The sequence below is a fragment of the Polypterus senegalus genome, chromosome 15, assembly GCF_016835505.1.
Source record: "Polypterus senegalus isolate Bchr_013 chromosome 15, ASM1683550v1, whole genome shotgun sequence".
NCBI lineage: Eukaryota > Metazoa > Chordata > Cladistia > Polypteriformes > Polypteridae > Polypterus > Polypterus senegalus.
The window spans coordinates 9,891,360-9,917,281 of NC_053168.1; the positions used below are offsets into that span (position 1 = coordinate 9,891,360).

The 25,922-nt window shown below is 43.2% G+C and overlaps 2 protein-coding genes across 6 annotated transcripts in view; both read right to left on the reverse strand.

The window, feature by feature from the left end:
- LOC120516047 (protein cordon-bleu-like) overlaps nucleotides 1-17,223 on the reverse strand; it is a 90,743-nt gene extending 73,520 nt beyond the window's left edge. The window contains exon 1 of the mRNA XM_039737482.1: nucleotides 17,039-17,223. The gene's annotated coding sequence lies outside the window, so the exon portion shown is untranslated. The remainder of the gene's footprint in view (nucleotides 1-17,038) is intronic.
- Nucleotides 4,418-25,922, reverse strand: part of LOC120516048 (protein cordon-bleu-like) — a 246,527-nt gene continuing 225,022 nt past the window's right edge. For all 5 annotated transcript variants that reach the window (XM_039737483.1, XM_039737487.1, XM_039737484.1 and 2 more), the window contains one exon: nucleotides 4,418-4,729. In XM_039737483.1, coding sequence (XP_039593417.1) covers nucleotides 4,686-4,729 — 44 coding nt within the window. In that variant the 3' untranslated portion in view covers nucleotides 4,418-4,685. The remainder of the gene's footprint in view (nucleotides 4,730-25,922) is intronic.

Below are 25,922 nucleotides of genomic sequence, written 5' to 3' on the forward strand. Positions count from 1 at the left end.
TTCTATGTTTTGGAGTCAATGGAGAATCAATAAAACTAAGTTTGGTAAATTTTTTTATTAAAATGTACTATGCACTCATAAGGGGATAGTTGAACTTTTTAACAATTTTCCGCCTGCTTTTCCAGGTGATCTGATTGTTTAATTTATGATCTACTAATTAGCGTGTTTGACGCTGAACTTATTGCAGCCTTTCATCATTCAGTGTTGTGTACCTGGCTGTCAGTTCTGTTTGTTTTAATTATCATTATTAGGATACAATGAATTGTGCAAACAGCACAAAAAAAAAAAATAACGAAACAATAGGACAACAACAAAAGAGGGATAAGTATTTAAAACAAAAGTAGAAATATTTCTAAATGTCTTATATATGTAAAAATCACACAATGACAGTACAAGAGAGAAGGGAAAAAAGAGCATCTAAAGAAATGAGATCAATTAATATCACTAATTGTGAATTTGGCAGGAATGAAAACCTGCAGCCACAGGGCGTCCTCGAGACCGAGTTTGGGAACAGCTGATATTTTATCCATTTATATTGGTTTTCTTGTCAGTATCGTTTTTCCCTTTTATATCGTTTACCCCTTTAACTTCATTTAACCCATCAGTATTTTTTTCCCTTCAATATTGTTTAATCCACCGATGTTCTGTTTTTATTGATTTTGTTATTTCCATCAGTATCATCTGCCCCTCTGCTGTTATTTTTCCCTTTAATATCATATAACCCATCAGTATCGTTTTTTCCCCCCTACACTATCATTTTATCTACTGTTATTGTTATTCTCATCATTATCGTTTACCCCTTTAATTTCATTTGACCTATCAATATTTTGTTTTCCTTCAATATCGTTTAATCCACTGATATTTTATCCATTGATATTGTTTACCCCATCAGTATCATTGAACCTATCGATATAATTTCTCCCATCAATATAATTTAGTCCACTTAGTGTTTTCCCCTTAAATATCGATTAACCCACTGATATCTTTTTTCAATTAATAACCCACTGATATCTTTTTTCAATTAATATCGATTAACCCACTGATATCTTTTTTCAATTAATATCGATTAACCCAGTGATATCTTTTTTCAATTAATATCGATTAACCCATTTGTTCCCAAACTCGGTCCTGGGAACCCCCTGTGGCTGCAGGTTTTTGTTCCAACCAGATTCATCATCAGTGACAACACAACACAACGCTGATCTCAATTAAATAGCTTTTATTCATTTTTCCCTTCTTTTATTCTACATTCAGAAAAGCACAGCAGCCTGATTTTTACATTTATAAGACATTAAGAGATATTTCTTCTTTTGCTATCGATTCAAATGCTTAATTCTCTTTTATCGATTTCATTATATTTTGCCCTTTTCTCTGTGCAGTTTTCCCCCTTCGTTGTATCTTATTAATGATAGTTAAAAACAAGCAGAGCAGACCAAACAACACTGAATAATCAAAGGCTGCAAGTACTTCAGCGTCAGACCCACCGATTAGTAAATAATAGATTAATTAAACAATTAGAACACCTAGAAAAGTAGAATGAAAACCAAGATGAAAATATCTCTCTATTAGATAAAAAAAATCCTGTGACGAGACGAGGCTTTTCAGAAGATTTTTTCTAGTCCTGCAAGACGAGACTTCGGCCATGAGATTTTTTTAAGTCCCGCCCTCCACTCCGCCATTTTCAGCCACACCCACGGTCCCCTCACCTCTCATTCATGTGAATGCTTTCGACAGACACAGTTCCTGCGCTCACAGCTACTTATACATTTTTACGTTATCCTCACTTTAAGTTCCCAAGTAAAGAAGATGTATTATGTCCAAATCTTATTGAAGAATTTCATCATGAAGGGTTATCAAGAGAAAAAATGAGTATACAGGCAAACCTAGCATCGAGAAACGATGAAGTCAAATGAATTAATGTGAAAAATGATGATCAGTTACACTGCAACTTGGTTAAACGATTATCAATAGACTCTGCTGAAACGGTGGTGATGGTGTGGAAGATGAAAACATCAACTTACAGTATCATGAAGAATATCTATAACCGTTAACACCGTCTGGTTTTCCACCGCACGAATTACTGTTGAAAGAAGGACGTATCCATGAAAGGTAATGTCATACATCTTCAGGGGCTAACATTACACACCAAAGGAGATCTTGATATGCCATTCATATTAAAACGTTTACAGTTTCCTGTTAGAAGAGCTTTGGCAAAGACAATTAACAAATCACAGAGAGAAACATTCGAAAAAAGTCGTTTAATTCAATAGAGAGAAACGACGTTCACTCACGGGCAGTTATACGTTGTGTTGTCACGATGAAAGTCCAAACACAGAATCACAGTTCAATGCGATATTGGCGAAAATTTAATTCAAAAAACTGTATTTACTGAAGTTTTACAGTAAACGTGCAAGTTTAAAAAGTATTTGCGTGTTATTTTCAGAGCCAAACAGAAAGAAAATGTATAACGCAATAAATACCTCTAGCGCAACATGAAACATCATTTACTTTCAAATTATTGCAAATTTGGCAGGAATAAAAACCTGCAGCCACAGGGGGTCCTCGGGGCCGAGTTTGGGAACAGCTGATATTTTATCCATTTATATTGGTTTTCTTGTCAGTATCGTTTTTCCCTTTTACATCTTTAACTTCATTTAACCCGTCAGTATTTTTTTCCCTTCAATATTGTTTAATCTACCGATATTTTGTCCATTGATATTGTTATTTCCATCAGTATCATGTGCCCCTCTGCTGTTGTTTTTCCTTTTAATATATAACCTATCAGTATCGTTTATTTTCCTTCTACAATATCATTTAATCTATTGTTATTGTTTTACTCTTTTTTAATACGGTTAATTACTCGCTGTAATGTAAAATAGTAAATTGTACATCTGCATCCCCATACATGAGTGGCAGAGCCGCAAAGAGGTTACCATGTAGCGCCAGCCTGGGGATGGGTGAGTGAAGTGAGCAGGGGACAAAGCCCCACAGTTGTTAATAAGAAAAAAATAAAAACTGTATTCCCATATAACTGCTTGGTACATTTCAATTGTCAGGGATGCCAGGGGCCATGACCCGGCCGGGACGCCAGGAGGGACCGGAAGAGGGTAAGAGCCCTGCCTGGATCACGTGGGGTTTGCCTTCCGGGTTGCTTTGGGGGCCACGGGTCAAGGGCATGGAAGCCTTTCCCTGTAGGGGCCCGTGGTCACCGCCAGGAGGCGCCCCAGTGCCTTGGGGACCTGTTACCCCAGCACTTCCGCCACACCAGGAAGTGCTGGGGGGAAGATTTATGAAGGCGCCCGGAGAGCAGCCGGGAGGACAGCCGGCACTTCCGCCACGCTGGGGCGTGGCCAGAAGAAGATTGCCGGGAACACCTGGGGCTCATCCGGGTCCTCTATAAAAGGGGCCGTCTCCATTCATTCGAGGCGAGAGTCGGGTGGAAGGAGGACGAGGCAAGAAGAGAGTGGAGGCGGCCCGAAGAAAGGCATTGTGGCCAGGACTTTGTGTGTGATTTGGGGTTTTGTGCACGTGATTAAGGTCTGTGTGACCACTGGACTGGGTCTTTGTGACCATAGTATTGTAGATACTGGTGTAAATAAACGTGTGGTGGTTTTAAACAACATGTCCGTCTGTCTATGTCCGGGCAAAGTTCACACAATATATATATATATATATTTTTTTTTTTTGAGGGCGGCACGGTGGCGCAATGGTAGGAGACCAGGGTTCGTTTCCCAGGTCCTTCCAGTGTGGAGTTGGCATGTCCTCCCCGTGTCTGCGTGGGTTTCCTCCCACAGTCCAAAGACATGCAGGTTGGGTGTGTTGGCGATCCTAAATTGTCCCCAGTGTGTGTTTGGTGTGTATACCCTGCGGTGGGCTGGCACCCTGCCCGGGCTTTGTTTCCTGCCTTGCGCCCTGTGTTGGCTGGGATTGGCTCCCGTGACCCTGTAGTTAGGATATAGCGGGATGGATAATGATGGATGGATGGAGACATGTATTTTTTTTTCTCTTACCAAACTTACTTTTCTAATTCAGGCAGTCTTGGCAATAACAGTTCACTTAATCAGCCCAGGAGTCCAATTAAAAACAGAAGATCCTTGGAACAAAAACCTGCAGCCCCAGGACCGGCATTGAGAACCCCTGGTTGAATCCATTGATATAATTTTCTCCCACCGATATTATTTAACCCACTGATATCTTTCTTCAATCAATATGGATTAACCCATCGATATCATTTCTCATTTAGCCCACCGTCACCGTTTCTCCCGTACTCGTGCTTTCTCTCTAAATACAGTTAAGCATCCTCCCTTCTGACAAAGACGTGTTCCTCCCGTCTTAATTACGGTTGTTTAGTTCACAGAATGCCACCCTTTAATAACGGGGCCCACCCAGACCACCGCAGTAGTGACCTTCACACAGATCTATTTACATATTTATTGAACTTCAATCAGAACATTTCAAAGTCGTTTATAAAAACATGAACTCCATCACTCATCAGCAGAACACAGAGGACCGAATGAATACAAGAGGGAGTCTGAAGGAGAGCAGAAGAGGGCGTGTGGGGGTCAGAAATGAAGCACTGAAGAGAGGAGCAAAGGTTCATCAGCAGGAAAGGATGAAGAGGAGGGATGTCAGAAGACGGCAAGAGAAGAAGTAGAAGTGCAGGTCTGCTAAGGTCCAATGGGCTTTTAGAGGCGAGTGACCCGGAAAGAGACTGGTGCACAACAGTAAGCTGGTGAAAAGAAGAGAAAAGGAAAATTAAGAAGAAACATAAGAGGAAAGCAGGGCTACAGATTTAAACAGCTTAAGCCACCAAGTAAGGAGGAAAACGTTACAAAAATCTTTAGGCTCAAATACAAACCAATCAGACAGCAGGCGAGTGAGTGACAGTAATTAAAGCTGGGATTTTATATAGCGCCTTTCCATAGTCAGCACCACCCCAGAGCATTTTTAAAAATGACTGGAACAATGGCGAGTTACAAGACCCCCTTCATATGACCTGACCCACTACTTTGCAATTTTATATAGCGCCTTTCCACAGTCTGCACAATCTGTAAGGACTTTTAAATGATAATAAAACCGTTGCACGTAGGCTCATCTCGCTCAGCTGTTAGAATCCTCACTCTCCTCTGTTGAGTCCGCGGGTAACTGATGTTCTATACAATGAAAATCCCACTTTGTGGATCTGAACAAAACTTTTTAAAAGCTGGCAGGATGTAATCAATAACATCACAGAATAAGCCTTTCAATTGAGGAAGCCGATTCTCTCCCCTCTTTGGTTGACTCTATTTATCTTTATTCATTTAAAGACGTATCTATTTACTTATTTATACTACAAAGTAGTTTAAAGTTTTACTCTGCTGGCCTCTCCCTCTCTCTTCCTCGTGGGTGGATTTGTTTTCCAACCTGTTCTTGTAAAACTTGACTTATTTGTATGGAATGTTATTTGATTTTAATAAAATGAAAAAGAAAAAAAAAAAAAAACAAAACAAAAACATTTTGATCTCTCATGGACTGGGACCTGCGGTGGGCTGGCACTCTGCCCGGGTTTTATTTCCTGCCTTGTGCCCTGTGCTGGCTGGGATTGGCTCCAGCAGACCCCTGTGTCCCTATAGTTAGGATATAGCGGGTTGGATAATGGATGGATATACTGGGACGTTGACAAGTTATGCAACTCCCTTGGTGTCACAGAGGAAGCCAGTGTTGGACATATTGTGACATTATATAGCGCCTTGCCACAGTCAGCACAATCACTCTACAGTTTTAAATTTGTTTTGATCATCTCTATGACCGGAGCGGTGCAGAGCTATCAGACTCCATTAATGTAACACGACCGATTATCTTTCAGCGTTATATAGCGCCTTTCCACAGTCAGCACAATCCCTGGGCAGTTTTTAAAGTAACATTAAAACTTTTGATATTTCGGGGGCTGGCACAGTGGCGTGGTGGTGAGCTCTGAGACACCATTAATGTAACATGAGTTACTATCTTACAGTCTTATACAGGCTGGCAGCGGTGTGATGGTTTAGGCTTTGGACTTCAAACCATGAGGGTGTGGGTTCATATCCCACCAAGGACATTGTGTGACCCCGAGCATGTCACTTCACACCCCTGTGCCCCAACTGGGAAAAGAAGAAACGTAACACCAGTTGTATCTCAAACGTTGTGAGTCACTTTGGATAAAAGTATCAGACAAAAAAAATAAATGTAATGTATAATATAGCGCCTTTCCATAGTCAGCCCAATCATGAAGCATTTTTAAATTTGTTTTGATTGTCTCGATGACCAGAGCGGTGCACAGCTATGAGACTCCATTAATGTAACATGACCGATTATCTTGCAGTGTTATATAGCGCCTTTCCACACTCAGCACAATCACTAGGCATGTTTAAATTTGTTTTAATCATCTGAATAACCGGAGTGGAGCAGAACTATCAGACTTCATTAATGTAAAATGACTGATCATCTTTCAGTGTTATATAGCGCCTTTCCACAGTCAGCACAATCCCTGGGCACTTTCTAAAGTAACATTAAAACTTTTGCTATCTCAGGGTTTGGCACACTGGTGAGTTATGTGACTCCCTTGATGTCATGTTGGGAAGCAGGGTGGAAACTGCACCTAAGATATTGTGACATTATATAGCGCCTTTCCACCTTCAGCACAATCACTAGGCATGCTTAAATTTGTTTTAATCATCTCAATAACCGGAGTGGAGCAGAACTATGAGACTTCATTAATGTAACATGACCGATTATCCTGCAGCGTTATATAGCGCCTTTCCACAGTCAGTGCAATCCTTAGGCCCTTTTAAAGTATAACAGAACTGTTCTAATCTCTCTGAGACAAATTATGTGACTTCCATTGTGTCATGAAGGGAGGCTGGGGCAGAGAAGGCACCTAAGATATTGTGACATTATATAGCGCCTTTCCACAGTCAGCACAATCCCTGGGCACTTTCTAAAGTAACATTAAAACTTTTGCTATCTCAGGGACTGGCACACTGGTGAGTTATGCGAGTCCCTTGATGTCATGTTGGGAAGCAGTGGTGGAAACTGCACCTAAGATACTGTGACACTATATAGCGCCTTTCCACCGGCATTTTTAAATTTGTTTTGATCATCTCTATGACCGGAGCGGTGTACAGCTATGAGACTCCATTAATGTAACATGACCGATTATCGTGCAGTGTTATATAGCGCCTTTCCACACTCAGTACAATCTCTTTGGTATTTTTAAATGATAATAAAACAGCTTCTCTACTTCCACGACCAGAGTGGCGCTGATTTATATAACTCGGCACTCGGCCCTGGCAGCTGGCCCAGCTGTGCTGTGGTTGCCAGTTCAGGTCCTTCTCCCGCAGACCGCACTGACCAGGCTCACAAGGTTTATCGGATGAAAGGATGTCAAAGGGCGTCATAAATACGCAGTGGCAGAAATTCCCATAACACATGGCTTGTATTCCTGGAAGAGGATGTGTAACAGGCCGAGCTGTAAGTATTGCTTCACAGGAAGATGGAATCAAGATGTCCAGTAATTGTGGGCGCTGACGCACCATGTTTAGGCAGAAGACAGCGAAACAGGAGCAGCTCTGAATGACAACTTGGCCACACAAGGGCGCATCTGAAAGGCTTTGCTCTATCAGCACATTGGCCCTTTAAGGCTCCGTCACGAAGGAGTGAGCGCCGCTTCAGACGTAAACAGGGCTGGAATTCACTTTCAAGTGGCAAATGAGCACCTTCACCTTCGGTCATGTTGATAAAACTGTGTGATTGAGGGGTCTGCAGCAGGGCAGACCGGAGGTGCAGTGTCCTTACGAGGTCAGGCCATTAACTCTTTTAGGGTGGATATCGACTTTTGTCAGCACAAAGGGGTTGAGGGCTGACGTCAACTAGAGTTAACATCCAGTGGGCAGAGGGCGATACAAGCTGTAGACATTGATAAAACTCACAGGTATGTCATAGGTAGACCCTCTTTGCTAGGAGGGCCATTAGCCTCGTTGACTTGATGTCAGACGCCCATGTGGGCGCGAGGAGAGCAGACAACGACTAGAATGGCGTGGACATCGGGCGAGAGAGTGAAGCAAAATACTCCACGAGTATCATGTTATCAATACGAGGGACGTTCAAAAAGTTTCCGCCCTTTTAGAATTTCATTGGAAACGGTGAAGGCGGGAGGGGCAGTAATTGGGCATTAAGGAGTTGGCACAACTCTGGGAAAATTGCATTGCAAACAAAGGTGACTATGTAGAAAAATCATGTCATTTATTTTTACAATTCTTAAATAATAATTAATAAATAAACTTAAAAAAAAAAGTGGAAACTTTTTAAAACGTCCCTCGTACATTTATGATGTATTATTTATTTATTTATTTTGTGTATCACTGCTGAATCAGACTCTCACTTTTTGTGCTTTCGAAAATGAAAGTCCGGTACTTGAATCAGCTGAACGCGCAGCTGACGCGCCTACAGAAACATTCATCTGGGAGGGCAAGCGGGCTACTGGATGGCGTGCTGGTGGTCACGACGGATTATCAACATCAACGACATTTATTTCTATAGCACATTTTCATACAAACAGTAGCTCAAAGTGCTTTACATAATAACGAATAGAAAAATAAAAGACACAATAAGAAAATAAAACAAATCAACATTAATTAACATCGAATAAGAGTAAGGTTCAATGGCCAGGGGGGACAGCCACTCGACTACCTCAAGCTGTTTTTATTCTTTTTCACTGAAAGTGCCTTTCAGCTTATACAGTCATATGAAAAGGTTTGGGAACCCCTCTCGGCCTGCATAATAATTGACTCTCCTTTCAACAGTAAAGATCACAGTGGTATGTCTTTCATTTCCTAGGAACATCGGAGCACTGCGGTGTTTTACAAACAAAGATTTTTAGTGACACAGTATTTAATTGTATGAAATTAAATCAAATGTGAAAAACTGGCTGTGCACAAATGTGGGTCCCCTTGTCATTGTGCTGATTTGAATGCCTGTCACTGCTCAATGCTGATTACTTGGTATGATGACCTCATTAAGCCTTGAACTTCATAGACAGGAGTGTCCAATCATGAGTGGTCAAAGGTATTTAAGGAGGTCAATCGCAAGTTGTGCTTCCTTCCCTTTGACTCTCCTCTGAAGAGTGACAGACAGCATGGGATCCTCAAAGCAACTCTCAAAAGATCTGAAAACAAAGATTGTTCGGCCTTATGGTTTAGGGGAAGGCTACAAAAAGCCATCTGAGAGGTTTAAACTGTCAGTGTCAACTGTAAGGAATGGAAATTAGGAAATGGAAGGCCACAGGCACAGTTGCTGTTAAACCAACTCAGGTCTGGCAGGCCAAGAAAAATACAAGAGCGGCACATGCAGAGGATTGTGAGAATGGTGACAGACAACCCACAGATCACCTCCAAAGACCTGCAAGAACATCTCGCTGCAGATGGTGTATCTGTACATCGTTCTACAATTCAGCACAATTTGCACAAAAAACATCTGTATGGCAGGGTGATGAGAAAGAAGCCCTTTCTGCACTCACGCCACAAACAGAGTCGCTTTGTTGTATGCCAATGCTCATTCAGACAAGCCAGAGTCATTTTGGAACAAAGTGCTTTGAACTGATGAGATGAAAATGGAGTTATTTGGTCAGAACAAAAAGCACTTTGCATGGTGGAAGAAGAACACCACATTCGAAGAAAAACACCTGCTAGCTACTGTCAAATATGGTGGAGGGTCCATCATGCTGTGGGGCTGTGTGGCTAGTTCAGGGACTGGGGCCCTTGTTAAAGTCGAGGGTCGGATGAATTCAACCCAATATCACCAAATTCTTCAGGATAATGTTCAAGCATCAGTCACAGAGTTGAAGTTACGCAGGGGTTGGATATTCCAACAAGACAATGACCCAAAACACAGTTCAAAATCTACAAAGACATTCATGAGGGAGAAGTCCAATGTTCTGGAATGGCCGTCACAGTCCCCTGACTTGAATATCATCAGAAATCTATGGGGTGATTTGAAGCAGGCTGTCCATCAAATTGAACTGAACTGGAGAGATTTTGTATGAAGAAGAGTCAGAAATACCTCAGTCCAGAATCCAGACACTCATCACAGGCTATAGGAGGACAGCGTCTGGAGACTCAAAGGAGCAAAAGGAGGCTCAACTAAGTATTGATGTCATATCTCTGTTGGGTGCCCACATTAATGCACCTGTCTAATTTTGTTATGATGCATATTTCATATTTTCTGTTAATCCAATAAACTTCATGTCACTGCTGAAATCCTACTGTTTCCGTAAGGCATGTCGTATATTACAAGGAAGTTGCTACTTTGAAAGCTCAGCCAATGAGAAACAAAAATCCAAAGAATTAAAAGGGGTTCCCAAACTTTTTCATATGACTGTAAGTCAGGGATTCTTCACCTGAGGTTCATGGACCTCTATGGGGTCCATGGATGGGTTTCAGTGGCTCTGTGACGGTCAGATACAAATGAACATATATATTCACTATACAACCCGGGACCGTTGATTTGGAGTAGTAGCAATGGTAGTAGATCTGCTTTAATTCACACTAGAGGATTGTCTTGTATATAAATGTCTGTCTGTCTGTCCGGCCTGGAAGTGAGAGGTGGAGTCGGGGTAAGGGCGCCACCTCCGAGGAAACAGAAAACTCGCTTTGCCGCTAATAACACAAGCGAGGCGAGCACGTCGGCAAAATAAAACCTCTGAAGAAAGACAAAGTCGATTAGCCGCTGATGCACAAGCCATGTGAGCACATCGACCAAACGAACCCTCCTAGGAGAGAGAGAGACGCCCAGAGCCGTTCCTTTCAATGACCTGACATCTCCACATTTCAATTTCTTTTTCTGACAATTTCAATCGTTTGTAGGACCCCGGGCTCTTCACAGCACAGACTCATACAGCTAGTATTTCACAATTATAATGAGTGGACATTACTTTTTGCATAAAAAAATGAGTGTTTTTTTTTAGATTTAAAGTTTAATAATGTGTATGTCATGCACGTATGAGACAATCAAATCTCGATAAATAAAGTGCATTATATTCACTGCATGCAAAGTTGTGCCTATGTGAATATTTTTGGCTTTCTAGCTTTCATCAGATTCTTAAAGGGGTCCGTGACTCAAATTACTGGTGTAAGTGATGAGACAAACAGCTATGTGAGTTTACATACTGTACAGCAGGGGTCCCCAACTCCTGCCCTGGAGGGCCGCAGTGGCTGCAGGTTTTCATTCTAACCCTTTTCTTAATTAGTGGCCTGTTTTTGCTGCTAATTAACTCCTTTTCCTTTCATTTAAATGGACTTGTTTTTTTAAGATTTGTTCCTCTGAATGGCTTCATTTCTTTCCTTTAATGGCACCCAAACAGAAATGAAATGTGAGTTGAGGGAGCCAACAGAAGGCCAACTAAGTCAAGGCCTTAAACTCCAAGCAGTTTCACTCCAACCAGCTGCTTAATTAGGCGCCGAGTCTCGTTGTTCTTTAATTCCGTGGCTTGTCGCTGCTCTCGTGGTGCAATGGCAGACATTTCAGAAATTGTTCATTTTCTCTTTTCTAAGAGTGCTGGTGAAATGTTTTATGGATCTGAGCAGATCAACATTCCTGAGACCTCCGCCCTTTTTATTTTCAGATATTGTATATGATGGACACCAGTTGTTTTGACTCATTTTGTATCTCGTTATTGTTTCGCTGCTAATTAAGGAAAAAGAAACAATTAGTCTTAAAGAGCAAGTCAAAGAAAATGAATTCAAAAGAAGTGAATTAGCAGCAAAAGCAGGTCACTAATTAAGAAAAGGGTTAGAATGAAAACCTCTGCGGTGGGTTGGCGCCCTGCCCGGGGTTTGTTTCCTGCCTGGGATTGGCTCCAGCAGACCCCCGTCACCCTGTAGTTAGGATATAGCGGGTTGGATAATGGGCGGATGGGTGAAAACCTGTCGACACTGCGGCCCTCCAGGACAGGAGTTGGGGACCCCTGTTGCAGGGACATAAAACCGAGTGACATTTGTCACAAATAAATATTTTATGTTGTTTTATGTGTGAAACCATTGGGTTGTGTGCTTTTTAGAAAACTGAATTTTCTGGGAAAATATTCATTTCTGGGATAAATGGAAAAAAATAATTAGCCCTGGAAAAGTTAAGTTCGCCAACTCATTCTAGAAAAAGTGCTCCACGCCTCATTGCTGAATATCACGGCACATGACAACGGTACTCCCCTTGGGAAGCTGTGCACGGACACCAGCGCCTAGTCCACCCTTCAAAGCAATTTTGGGACTCTTTTTCGGGAATGGCTATCAGAGCTGTCGTCGTATTACACTTGATGTCCTGAATGTCTTCCTTTCAATATTTCCTTTATTTTTGGGTGAAGAAAAAAGCCCTTGGGGGCCAGATCAGGTGGGCAGGGAGGCTGTTCCAATACATTTATTTGCTTAATGGCTAAAAACACGGCAGACAGTGCCGTGTGAGCTGGTGTGTGGTCGTGATGCAAGAGCCATGAGATGTTTTTGATGAAAAGTTCACGTGGTTTTCGTCTAACTTTTTCTCTATCGATGTTTACTTGGTCTACTATGCTTCTCACAGTCAGCTGACTATTTTAATGCACAATTTGACTAATTTCTGCAATGTTTCCGCCAGTTCTGCTTGTTACTGGCCACCCTGTACATTAGAACATCAGAACAATCTAGACGAGAACAGGCCATTCAGCCCAACAAAGCTCGCCAGTCCTCTCCACTTATTTCTTCCAAAAAAAACATCCAAGTCAAGTTTTGAAAGTCCCTAAAGTCTTACTGTCTACCACACTACTTGGTCGCTTATTCCAAGTGTCTATCGTTCTTTGTGTAAAGAAAAACTTCCTAATGTTTGTGCGAAATTGACCCTTAACAAGTTTCCAATCGTGTCCCCATGTTCTTAATGAACTCATTTTAAAGTCACCGTCTCGATCCACTGGACTAATTCCCTTTATAATTTCAAACACTTCACTCAGGTCTCCTTTTCATCTCCTGTAAAGGCTCAGCTCTTTTAATCTTTCCTCATAACTCATCCCCTGTAGCCCTGGAATCAGCCCAGTCGCTCTTCTCTGGACCTTCTCTAGTGCTGCTATGTCCTTTTTGTAGGCTGGAGACAAAAACTGCACGCAGGACTCCAGATGAGGCCTCACCAGTGTGTTATAAAGCTTGAGCAGAACCTCCTGTGACTTGTACTCCACACATCAAGGCGCTATATAACCTGACATTCTGTTAACCTTCTTAATGGCTTCTGAACACTGTCTAACACTTGATAGTCCACTATGACTCCTAAATCCTTCTCATAAGGTGTACTCTCGATTTTCCGACCGCCCATTGTGTATTCAAACCTCACATTTTTACTTCTTATGTGTAATTCTTTACATTTACTGACATTAAATTTCATCTGCCACAAATCTGCCCAAGCCTTTCTGCTGTCCAAGTCCTTCTGTGATGATATAACGGATTCCAAATTATCTGCTAATCCACCTACCTTGGTATCATCTGCAAACTTAACCAGCTTGTTACTTATATTGCTATCTAAATCATTTATATATATATTAAAAAAAGCAGCGACCCCAGCACTGATCCAGCAGCGGGCCTAGCGCTGCCCCCCTGCTGGTCACCACTCTTAACATCACCCAGTTCTGATGAGGTTCCTCACACCATCACCCTCTGCTTCCTGTGTCTGAGCCAATTCTGCACCCATCTAAAAACATCACCCTGAACTCCCACTTCTTTTAGTTTGATGCCCACCCTCTCACGTGGCACCTTATCAAATGCTTTCTGAAAGTCCAGATCAATAATCTCATCTGCTCCACTCTGGTCGTATCCTTTTGTTGCCTCCTCAAAGAATTCCAGCATGTTAGTAAAACATCTTCTAAACCTCACATTGACTGTTCCTAATAACTCCTGTCCTTGCCATGTGTTTCTCAATCTTATCCTTAATAATTCCTTCCATTAATTTTCCTGTGATGCATGTTATACTGATGCTGATGCTGTACTCTCTTCATCAGTTACGCTTTCTCTCCCCACAGAAAAACGTTTCATTCATTTGTATGCTGCCATTTTCTTCATGGCATTATCCCTATAAACTTGGACTAACACGTCCCTGATTTCACTTCCACTCTTGCCAAGTTTAATGAGAAATTGAATGTTTGCTCGTTGCTCTAATGCAAGCTCCGACATTCTCGCGACGACACACAGGAACACGCAACAACAATAACGAACGTCACTCAGCACGCAACACAGTACAAATCCTCCCGACTACGCCAAGTATTCTGTTGAGGACTCACACAAGCACACACCAAGCCATCTCAGTATGTAGATTTACACTATAGTAACAGCTGCAAACCTACATTTGGATTACAAAACCTTTCAGCTTCTTATCAGCCTGAGCTAAATGGATCTCCTCGAACCGTGAGCTGAACAGATAGAGTTTTTGAATGCTGCAAGTGGTGCACCTCCTGGTGATGTCAGCTGAGCTCTGTCCCTCTTTCAGGCACAACCTTACTACTCGGCACCTCCGCTGCCACCCTTCTAGAGTGCAAATCCTGCTGACTACACCAAGTGTTTTTTTTTGTGGACTCAATCACACACTCACACACACACCACAAGCCAACTCAATTTGTAGATTTGAACTGTGGTAACAACTGGTGGCCATGTGTGAAACTGCAATATCTGGTTATAATGGCTCTCCAAAGCAGTTTCTCATCGGCCTGAGCTAAAGGACGTTGCCTGACCTTGGGCCGAGCAGATAGTGTTTCCAAACACCGTGAGAGGTGCGTCTCCTGATGATGTCAGATGAACTGTCTCTCACTAAGCCCCCACACCTTACTGCACATCACCTCCTCCATGCGAATCCTGCTGACTACGCCAAATGTTCTGTTGTAGACTCACAAACACACACACAAACCATAAGCCCTTTCAGTTTGTATATCTGCACCGTGGTAACAGCTGGTGGCCGGCCACAATGTTTGGGTTATGACATCTCTAAGAAGCAGCTTCTTATCATCTGGAGTTAAAGGGCTAACTGTTGTTTTTTAAGCTTGAGTACCTGGAATACAAAATAACTCCAGTGAACATGGGAGATGCCTGTGGACACCAAACAAGGGGTGACCTAGTTGGGAATTGACCCCAGATAACCAGAAGAGCAAATAAAAGTTATACAAATAAAGTCTATCCACTATCAAAGCATGTGTTGTGGGGTCTGGAGAATATACAGTGGGTATAGAAAAGAATCCCCCCCTTCAAAATATTCCCATTTTTTTTTTGCTTTATAGCCTTAAATGAACACACAAACCAATATTTCTTCCCAGCTTTACTTACTCAATGCAGTCTCTAACATCCAAGTGAAAGACATCACAGCTACAGTTCAGAAGAAGTTTAAAAAATCAAAAACCAGAAATACTGAGATGAATAAAGGACCCAAAACTCAATCAGGTGTCCGTGCCCACCATTTCCATTGCAGACCCTGGTTACTGGCTGTGATTAATTGTAATGAGTGTGATTAGTGAAGCTGTTCCTGGTCCATTCATTCCCTTCCTTGGTATTGCAAGCAACTGACTTGCAAAAGATCTCAGGGATAGAGTTGTGGACAGACATGAGGCAGGAGATGGAGACCAACAAATCTCAAAGGCTTTATCAGTCCCAAGGAGCTCAGTAAAGTCCATAATAAAGAAGTGGCAAGTGTCTGGTACAAATTAGGACCCTCCATAGTGAATGGAAGAGCAAGGAGGAAACTGGTAAGAGAGGCTACCAAGAGGCCAATGGCCACTTTGAAGGAGTTACAGGATTTGATGGCAAAGAGTGGTCATTGTGTGCATGTGACAACAATTTCACAAGCGCTCCACAATTGTGGCTTGTTTGGAAGGGTCGCACTTCTCAAGAAAGTCACATGAAGGCTCGTTTGAGCTTTGCCAGATTCTGATGCCAAGTGGAAAAAGGTCTTATGGTCAGATGAGACCAAAATCAAACTATTTGGCCTCAATACCAAACGGTACACCAATGCAGCTCACCATCCACAACACACCACACCAACAGTAAAGCATGGAGGTGGCAGCATCCTGTTGTGGGGGGCCTGGGGCTCTCGTTAGGGTAGAAGGAAAAACGAATGAGGAAAAATACCGTCAAATTCTTGAGGAAAACCTGCAACCCTCTGGCAGAAAGTTGAAGATGGGCAGAATGTTCACCTTTCAACAAGATGACCTGAAGCACACAGCAAAATTGACCATACAGTGGCTGAAGGAGAAAAAAGTGAATGTCCTGGTGTGGCCAATCAGAGCCCAGACCTCAATCACACTGAAAATCTGTGGAAAGATCTGAAGATAGCAGACCACCAACGCTCACCAGCCAAAGTGACCGAACTTGAACAGTTAAAACTGTAAAGAAGAGTGGGGGGCAAATATTGAGTGGGCTCAATCTAGATGGGCAAAGCTGAGAGAGAAGAATCACAACAGACTCAAGGCTGTCATTAAAGCAAAAGGGGGGTCAACAAAATGACATTGACATTGGGGGGGCGGTGACCCTTTATTCATCTCAGTAGGTCTTGTTTTTGATTTTTTTTATTATTCTTCTGAACTGTAGCTGTGATATCCTTCACTTGGATGTCATTGGTTGCATTGAGAAAGTAAAGCTGGTAAGAAATATTTGTGTGTTTTAATCTAAGGCTATAAAGCAAAAAATGGGAATATTTCAAAGGGGAGGATTCTTTTCTATACCCACTGTACTGGCAGTACCAGACAACACAAGGGAACCCGCCTTGGGTGGGACACAAGCCCACATAATGCACACTCATGCACACACCTGGAAACCAACTTCCCAGTTAAAGTAACACCACTGAGTAAAAGAGAGAAATGAAGAGAGAGACTCACTTGAGGAAGGGCAAAAAGCTTTTTTTCCTCACATAAATCACAGCGAGATACGAGATAAAAACCAGAAACCCGTGCTAGAAAACCACAGAGTGAGAAAGCAGAAAGGGAGGAAGCTGCATGGAAGTTGAACGACGATTGCTTTAAAGGATTTCCATGACCTACGTTGAGAAGCAATGTCCACGTGGCCTGTGAGCTCGTCATCACTCGATGGGTGCAAAACGTCGGGATCCACGTAGTCTGAATCTATACAAGGCGGGTATGGAGGGGGAGGGGGAAGCACTAACTGAGGTGGGTCCCTCACGTTGCCTCTACGAGGCTTTAGTGGCACTTGACGTCCAGCACCTAAACAGAGGATGAATGTGGAAATGGTTACCTGTGAGAAAAAACATGCATCGGTGACAAATTTCACACTCTTAAAATCTTTATGTTCATGTTGATAGTCTACAGTCAATTTGGGCACAAAGCTAACTCTCCAGATCAGCACATGGAACCAATGGGATCCTGCCGACTACGCTGTTTTCTCACCAGTAGGATTATATGAAGTTCCCGATTTCTCTGTAGCAGTAAAACCTGAAAAACCAACAATGTAGGACGTTATCGTTCAGCTTTGGCGCTGTACACGAGAAGCACAGAATTAATTAGGAGAACCTGGAGAAGTGAAGGTACTCGTTATGGCAAGAAGTCAGCCACGCTGGGGACTCAGCTCACAAAATCCGTCTTCTGTACCATCACGGTTTAGGTCAGGGTTACCAAGAGGGCAGTGCAGTGGATGTTATATGAGGTGAGACACAAAAATAACCGGATTGGTTAAAAAAAAATCTATCAATGAATTACAGCTTTCTAAACGTTGTCACAGGGTGGCACTGCTGCCTCGTAGTTAGGAGACCCGGGTTCGCTTCCCGGGTCCTCCCTGCGTGGAGTTTGCATGTTCTCCCCGTGTCTGCGTGGGTTTCCTCCGGGCACTCTGGTTTCCTCCCACAATCCAAAGACATGCAGGTTAGGTGGATTGGCGATTCTAAATTGGCCCTGGTGTGTGGGTGTGTTTGTGTGTGTCCTGCGGTGGGTTGGCACCCTGCCCTGGATTGGTTCCTGCCTTGTGCCCTGTGTTGGCTGGTATTGGCTCCAGCAGACCCCTGTGACCCTGTATTCGGATTTGGCGGGTTAGAAAATGGATGGATGGATGGATAAACGTTGTCACCTTCTCTATACTCCCCGTCCTGATCTCTACACCGCTGCAGACGTATCGTCCATTGATTGAAACAGAGCTGGTAGTCTTCTTGCTTGAGGCTCTTCCTTGCCGTTTTTGTCTTCACTTCATCCATTGAAGAAAAATGTGTTCCCTTCAGGTCACTTTTGATTTTCAGGAACAAGTGAAAAAAAAAAAATCACAGGGAGCTAAATCGGGCGAATAGCGAGGAAGATCGAGAGGATCAGTCAAAAAACTGCTTCATGGAAAAAGGAGTACGATCATTTCGAACAATCCGCTTCACTGTTGTGATGTTGTCATCCGTCCGAGACGAGCGTGGGCGACCCGGGCATTGAACGTCTTCCACATTCTCTTGTCCTTCCTTTGAAAACGTTTGTGCTGCTCAAACACTTGTGTGCGAGACAAACTGTTATCACCGTTCGCCGTTTTTTATCAATTCATAAGTTTCTGTGGCCGTTTTGTTCAATTTCGCGAGAAATTTAATGTTGATGTGTTGTTTGATTTTTTCACTCGACATTATAGCGGCAACTCGTGTAGCGATTGTTGTGCAGATACTGACTGGGCTCTTCACAGGATATACCGAGCTGGTTGGCGGTTTGAGAGGGTGAGTGTGTAGGACAGAGGGGATACACTTCTAGGATTCACATCCAGCCGACCTCCAGACGGTTTCCAGGAAAGCCCCAAGCCCAGTCCGGATATTTTTGTGTCTCATCTCATATAGGACTTTTTTCATTATTTAGGAGGATATGAGAAAAGAACAACACATTTAAAAGAACAATGCACTGTATATTACAAATGGAGGATTAAAGGAACATCAAATTACAATAAACTAAATACACGTTTCAGGCTGGGGAGAGAAAATAGTATTGGTCAGTGAGGCGAGTCCTCATCTCCAATCTATATATTTATGGCCAAAATAAATACTAAGGCAATGTATCCCAGTTTGACCAGAGGCAATGGTCTTCATCACAGTATGGCAAAAGGACAGGTGATGTGTACGAGGGACTCTCCTTTGGCACCACATGCCACCTCCGGTACTCCCCCTTTAAATCCGCTAAAGGGTATGCACTGGGAAGCCTGATTTATCACCCTGAGACCATAACCAGCACTAGTCAAGGTGATGTGACACCTCATTGATCATCACTTGGCACTCGCTGGTACTGTGCCCATATGCCCTTATTAAAGTGATGTGCCCTATACAGTCCCATTTAACACCCTGAGGCCATAGCCAGCACTGCATGTATGAGCCCAAGACAGATTCCTGATTATCTTATGGTAATGGATGGTACTGTGCCCATGTGCCCTTGTTAAAGTGATGTCACCCAGACAGCTACTTTAATAAGGGTACATGTGCAACAATACCAGCCAGTATCTTAGGATAATGAAGAGATTCACTGTAGAATACCACTTTATTGCCATAAGGAACTGGCTGGTACTGTGCCCATGTGATCTTATTAAAGTGATGTGCCCAAAACAGCTACTTTATCATGCAATGGCGCTAGCTGGTATTGTAGCCTTGTTTAAGTGATGTTCCCTAGATGTTCATCCTATAACAATGGATGGCACTGTGCACATGTGATCTTATTAAAGTGATGTGCCCAAAACAGCTACTTTATCATGTACTTCATTGACCTGCACCCAGTCCACAAGCCCATCAAGATGACATGCCCTGCACAGTCTCCATTACTGCTTTATGCCACCAGCTAGTAAAGTGTCTGCCTACCAACTTGACGATCCCTTGACAGTCACCTTTACCACCTATATCAATGGCCGGTACAACATCATAATGATGTGCCCTATGCTGTTTTCTTTATTGGTCTTTGCCAATAGCTGGTCCAGTGTTTGTGTACCCCTGTCAATTTGATGCACCCGTGGCTGTGCCTTTATCGCACTGTCCCTCAAGCCAGGGTGCCATCTGTACCCTTATCATGAACATTTATTGCCATATGCCACCAGCTACTACCAAATCCTATCCACATGCCAAGGTGATGTGCCCAAGGCTTTTTCTTCACTGACCTATACCAACTCCATGATCCCATCAAGATGGCATGGCCTGCACAGTCTGCGTAATTGCCATATGCCAACCATTAGTACAGTGTCCACATGCAATGGTGAGTTGTTCAAGTCTCCTTTATTGACCTATACCCAATCCATAAATTCTGCAATATAACTGCCCTATGCCACCAGCTAGTACCCTGTCCACAAACCCAACAGAAGAGCCCATGACAGCTTCCTTTACCACCCTTTACAAATGAATGGTACAGCGTCTGTGACCCCAGCATGTTGATGTGCCCTATACAGTCTTGCTCTATGCCAATAGCTGGTCCAGTTTTTGTGAACCCTTGCCAATTTGATGCACCCTTGACAGTACTATTTTCGCACTATCCACAAGTCAGTGTGCCATTTGCACTCTTATCAAGAACATTCATTGCCTTATGCCACCAGCTATTATCACATCTTATCCAATACCAAGGTGATGTGCCCAAGACAGTCCCCTTTATTGACCTATGCCAAATCTATGATCCCATCAAGATGGTGTGGCCTGCCTGTGCCAGCAGCTAATACGGTGTCCACATGCCAAGGTGAGGTGCCCAAGTCTCCTTTATTGACCTATACCCAATCCATACGTCCGTCAGGATGACTGCCCTATGCCATCAGCTAGTACCCAGTCCACATACCAAACAGAAGTGCCCTTGACAGCCTCCTTTACCACCTTATACCACTGGCCGGTACAGCGTCTGTGACCCCATCATGGTGATGTGCCCTATGCAGTCTCCTCTATTGCTCTATGCCAGTAGCTGGGCCAGTGTTTGTGCACCCTTGGCAGGGCCTTTATCACATTATCCCTTAAGGCAGGGTGCCATTTGCACCCTTATCATGATCATTTATTGCCTTATGCCACCAGCTACTACCACATCGTGTCCACAAACCAAGGTGATATGCCCAAAACAGTCCCCTTTATTGACCTATGCCAAATCCATGATCCCATCAAGATGGTGTGGCCTGCCTACACCAGCAGCTAATAGTGTCCACATGCTAGGGTGAGGTGCCCAAGTCTCTTTTATTGTCCTATACCCAATCCATACGTTCATCATAATGACTGCCATATGCCACCAGCTACTACCACATCGTGTCCACATACCAAGGTGATGTGCTCAAGACAGTCCCCTTTATTGACCATGACCAAATCCATGATCCCACCAAGATGGTGTGCCCTGCAGAGTCTCCATTGATTTCCTAAGCCACCACCTATTGCTGTGCCCACACACCAAGGTGACATGCCCACAACGGCCTCCTTTTCAGTCTGTGCCACAGTCCAGGCGACACCCTCTATGCCCGTATCGCCTGTGTGTTTGGGTGAGACCGTCTCTTTAAGTGAAATGGGCACAGTTGTCTCCTTTTGGTGGTCCCCCCACTTCTTATGTTCCAATATGTGAATATTTCTCTTCAAATAAATGAACTGCTGATTTCAATATTAAGAAGTCGGGGAAGGACATCTTGGATCAAAGCACGTATGCAGTCAGTGCTTGGCCAGTGCCAGTGCCTCTTCTCGATGTCAGTGATGGCCCTTGGAGATATCGACAGAAGCACGACTGGATACCCGCACGACATGTAAAAATCTCGTGAGGCGTCTGCGTGTGTTGAGGCCGATCTGGAAATTCAGGAACATTCAAAATCACGCTGAGCTGGCAGAAGAAATGGGCGCCTGCCAATCGCCTGATCGAGGCGGCTGTTCTCGACATGTTTGTGGGAAGTCATTAATTAACACGTTTGCTGAACCTAAAAACAGCACACAGAGACGCTCCAGATTGTGGTGGGACTTGTCAAAGACGGTAAGCTGTCGTGGTGACAAAGCCGCGTGACGGCCTTCCATCAAAAGGCAACCAAACTCTGCGTTACCGACGATAGCAAGAATTAATTTAGAATTCTGTACGCCGACTTTCTCCGAGGGCCACATAAGGGCATCTAAATGGAAATTTCGCAATCCCATGAAGGCTGAAGCACACAAACCTCAAACCTTCATTTTTCTATTGTGCCTTTTGATAACGAGCAGCAGCCAAATGCTATGCAAATGCCAATGAAGGCAACGCTCCCCATTTAGAATCAGTAATACGTTTACAATCTGCCATCAGGTCTATATAGTGCCTTTCTACAGTGCCCTGTAAGTGTTCACATTTGATTTGCAATCTAAATTTGAATCCCAGGAATTTGTCTTGTTTTTGGATCAACAGACAAAAGACTCTTCAACGTCAAAGTGCAAAGTGGTCTCAATTAATTATACAATGTAGGTGCCAGGGAGGAAGGGCAGGCATCCTGGCTGGGTATGAATCCATTCATTTATCCCGGACCAGGATGCCTGTCCATCCTCCTTGGCACCTACAATTTCTAATTAATTGAGAGCACTTTGAAGACATCAGGATGCTATATGGACAGACTGGGTGAACGGGCTTATTGGGAGCAGTTCGTCCCCCCACATGACACGCGGCAGCGTTCCTCAAGGCTGGACCAGATTAAGACACCCATTGGGATTGGCATGGGAGTTGGGAGTCCTGGGGCCTCATGTATAACGCCGTGCGTAGAACTCGCACTATAACATGGTGTAAGCACAAAGCCGAAATGTGCTTACGCACAGAAAAATCCAGATGCAGGAATCTGTGCGTACTCCAACTTCCATGTTCTTCCGCTACATAAATCCCGATCAGCGTGAAAACTAACGCTCGTGCACGCGCTTTATGTAACGCCCCAAATCCTCCCAGAATTACGCCTGTTTGAATATGCAAATCAATATAAATCGTCCTTAAGCGCAGCCTTCTGTGAAAAGTCAATGGGAAAAGCACGGGGAAAACATAAGAATTTCAGCGAATACCAAGTGGAGGCAAAGGAAAAACATACAATTTGTTCAAATAAGCCGTGGTGTAATCAACAAAAGGAAGTTGATCGAGTGGCATAGCGTGTTGGAGAAACTTGAAAGCTCACGTTCACAAAATCGCACAGTGCCGGAAATAAAAAAGAAGTCATATACCAAAGTCGCCGTGAAAAGCCGAGTTGTAGCCCACCGTCTGAGTGTCATATGAAAGTTTATTAGGGTACAGAGAAAAAAGGCACACGGTGGGGAAAAAGCACGAAATGTCCACTTCAATCTCGACATTTCCACTTTAATCACGTAGTTTATTTTGTCATTAAAGTAGAACATCATAAACTTCATCTTAAAATCGTTTAATTAACCAGTTTCTCAAATGACATCGTAATTAAAGTAGCACGTTAAATGCTTTGTTTTGTATGTGATCTTCTATGTGCTCTATGTGTGTGAATCACTACTTGCTTCTTAAACCGGCTCTCTTCCTCCAACTGGACACAAAGTCCATTACATTCGTGATATTACAGCTCTCTGAATAACTCAAACACTGAGATGTATACGTGATGTCACTTTCATGATGATAGGAGTTAAAGCACGTTATTAAACATGTGTTTCACTTCAATGAAATAATTTATTGCAGCAGTACAATCAGGGGCGGCTCTAGGCTTGTGGTGGCACTGGGCAGAGGAAGAATCGGTGGCCTCGTCTGTTGCAGACACTGCATAGCCGCCTCGTGCTCATGACACAAGCATTTATCTTTTGCCAAAATTTGTCGCTGCGTTTTTAGCTGTGTTGTTATTTTCTCTTTGTGTTATATTCAATATACGAGGTGTGGCAGAAAAGTAATGAGACTGATTTTTTATTTACCAAAGTTTTTATTTTTTTCAAACATCAATGTTATCCCCTTCAAAGTAGTTCCCTTGGTCAGCTACACACCGATGGAGACGTTGTTCCCACCTTCAACTGGTATGGTCTTCAGCATGTCCGTTACACTCTTTTGGATGTTTTCTAAAGTCCCGAAATGACGTCCTTTGAGGACATTTTCAGTTTAGGAAAAGGAAAAGTCACACGGACTGAGGTCAGGTGAATAAGGGGCTGGGGAACCACAGGAATGCCTTTTGAGGTCAAAAATTCTGTTATGGAGAGGGCAGTTTTTCGGCACCATTTTGGCACAGACCTTTCGCATGTGCAAATGTTCAGTCAAAATTTGATGAGCGGTAAATCTGTTCAAATTTAATTGTTCACTCAACATTCTTAATGTTAAACGACGGTCTGATCTCACAAGAGTGTTCACACGTTCGATGTTTTCATTGGTTTTCGAAGTTGAAGTCCTCCCTGAGCGATGTTCATCTTCAACGTGTTTTCTGCCTTCCAAAATGATTTGTGCCAGCGAAAAACTTGAGCTCAGGATAAAGAATGTTCCCCATTGGCCTGTTTTAACTTTTCAAACGTCACACTTGCCGTTTAATGGCACAACGTTGCTCCAAATTCCGCTGTTCCATTTTGCGTGACGCACAACCAAAAACACAACTTCGCTAATAGCAGTCACAAAAATCACGTAGTTAACAGAAGGAGTTGAAACTCGCACTGAGCTATGGGAGGGTACTGATACACGGGCTCTATCAAGGACAACAGCGCAGCGTTGCCAGATCGCTTGCAGTGTTGCCAGTCTCATTACTTTTCTGCCACACCTCGTATATTGGCGTAGCCGCCCCTGCAGTCCTTGCTTTTCTTTCCCCAAGTAACCGATCGCCATACAATCAGCTCTGTAATAGACGTTAAGCCATCTGTAAGTTTAGCGCCGATTCTTCAAAACGTTTAAGGAACATTGAAATATCTTCGTAGTACATGTTTAATTATTCTATCCTTCACGACACTCCCAGTGAAGAATATAGATTATTTAAATGAAGTTAAAGTTTTATCTGTATAATTTAATAAACATATTTTGCTGCATTTCACCTTAAAAATGATATCGTCATCATGTGTAAATACGCGCTTTGTAAAGTGACTCAGGTTGTGTAATATTATAACTGTAGTGCAAGTTTACAGTGAGGTGATTGTACTTATAAGTCCTAACAGTTCTACAAGGAGCACTTGATTGAGTGCATTTAAAGTTCTTGGGATGAAACTGTTTCTGAACCGCGAGGTCCACACAGGAAAGGCTTTAAAACGTTTTGCAGTGGCTGAGACAGCGTGTGCTTAATGCCGTATACCGATAATTCTCTTTCCGATCAGCTGCTGCTGTGATTCACACTCAGATACAGTGATATAAATACTCTGAGTGGTGCAGTGAGAGTAATATGGAAAAAGATGATCTGCTGTGGCAACTCCTAACGGGAGGAGCTGAAAGAAGAAGGAGAAGTGAGAGTAACAACGCTAAAGCAGTTATGGCATTTGGAATACTATGGCTGTTCCCTGGACCATTATATTGTTACGAGTTAAGTACAATCAGATGCATTACACTAATAAACAATATGTGGTTAGTTTCGGTGTATTTATAAAGCCGTGTCATGAAAATATGGAGTAACCACACAGGAACAGTAGCACTGCTTTGACGCTGGGCGCCGCCAGTCTGCAAAACCGAGTGGAGAACTTGCGCACGACAAGGCATGAGGTACCGTGGAAAAGCGCGTGGCTTTATGCCAAGTGTAGGTTTTATACATCGCGATTTGAACGTGGAAACGTTCTTACGCAACATTTCTGTGCGTACGCACCGTTTATACATGAGGCCCCTGAATCGCAGCCCTGTCGGATACCACTGGAGGGCGCTGCCAAGATGGAGGAGGACTGTCCAGGTTTCTGCACGACCCGGAGATGCTCTAGACCACGGGTGTCGAACTCCAGGCCTGGCGGGCCGCAGTGGCTGCAGATTTTCATTCTAATCATCTTCTTCATTAGTGACCAGTTTTTGCTGCTAATTAACTTCTTTTGCTTTAGTTTTAATTAACTTGACTCAGGCCCCTTAGTTGTCTCTTTTTTTA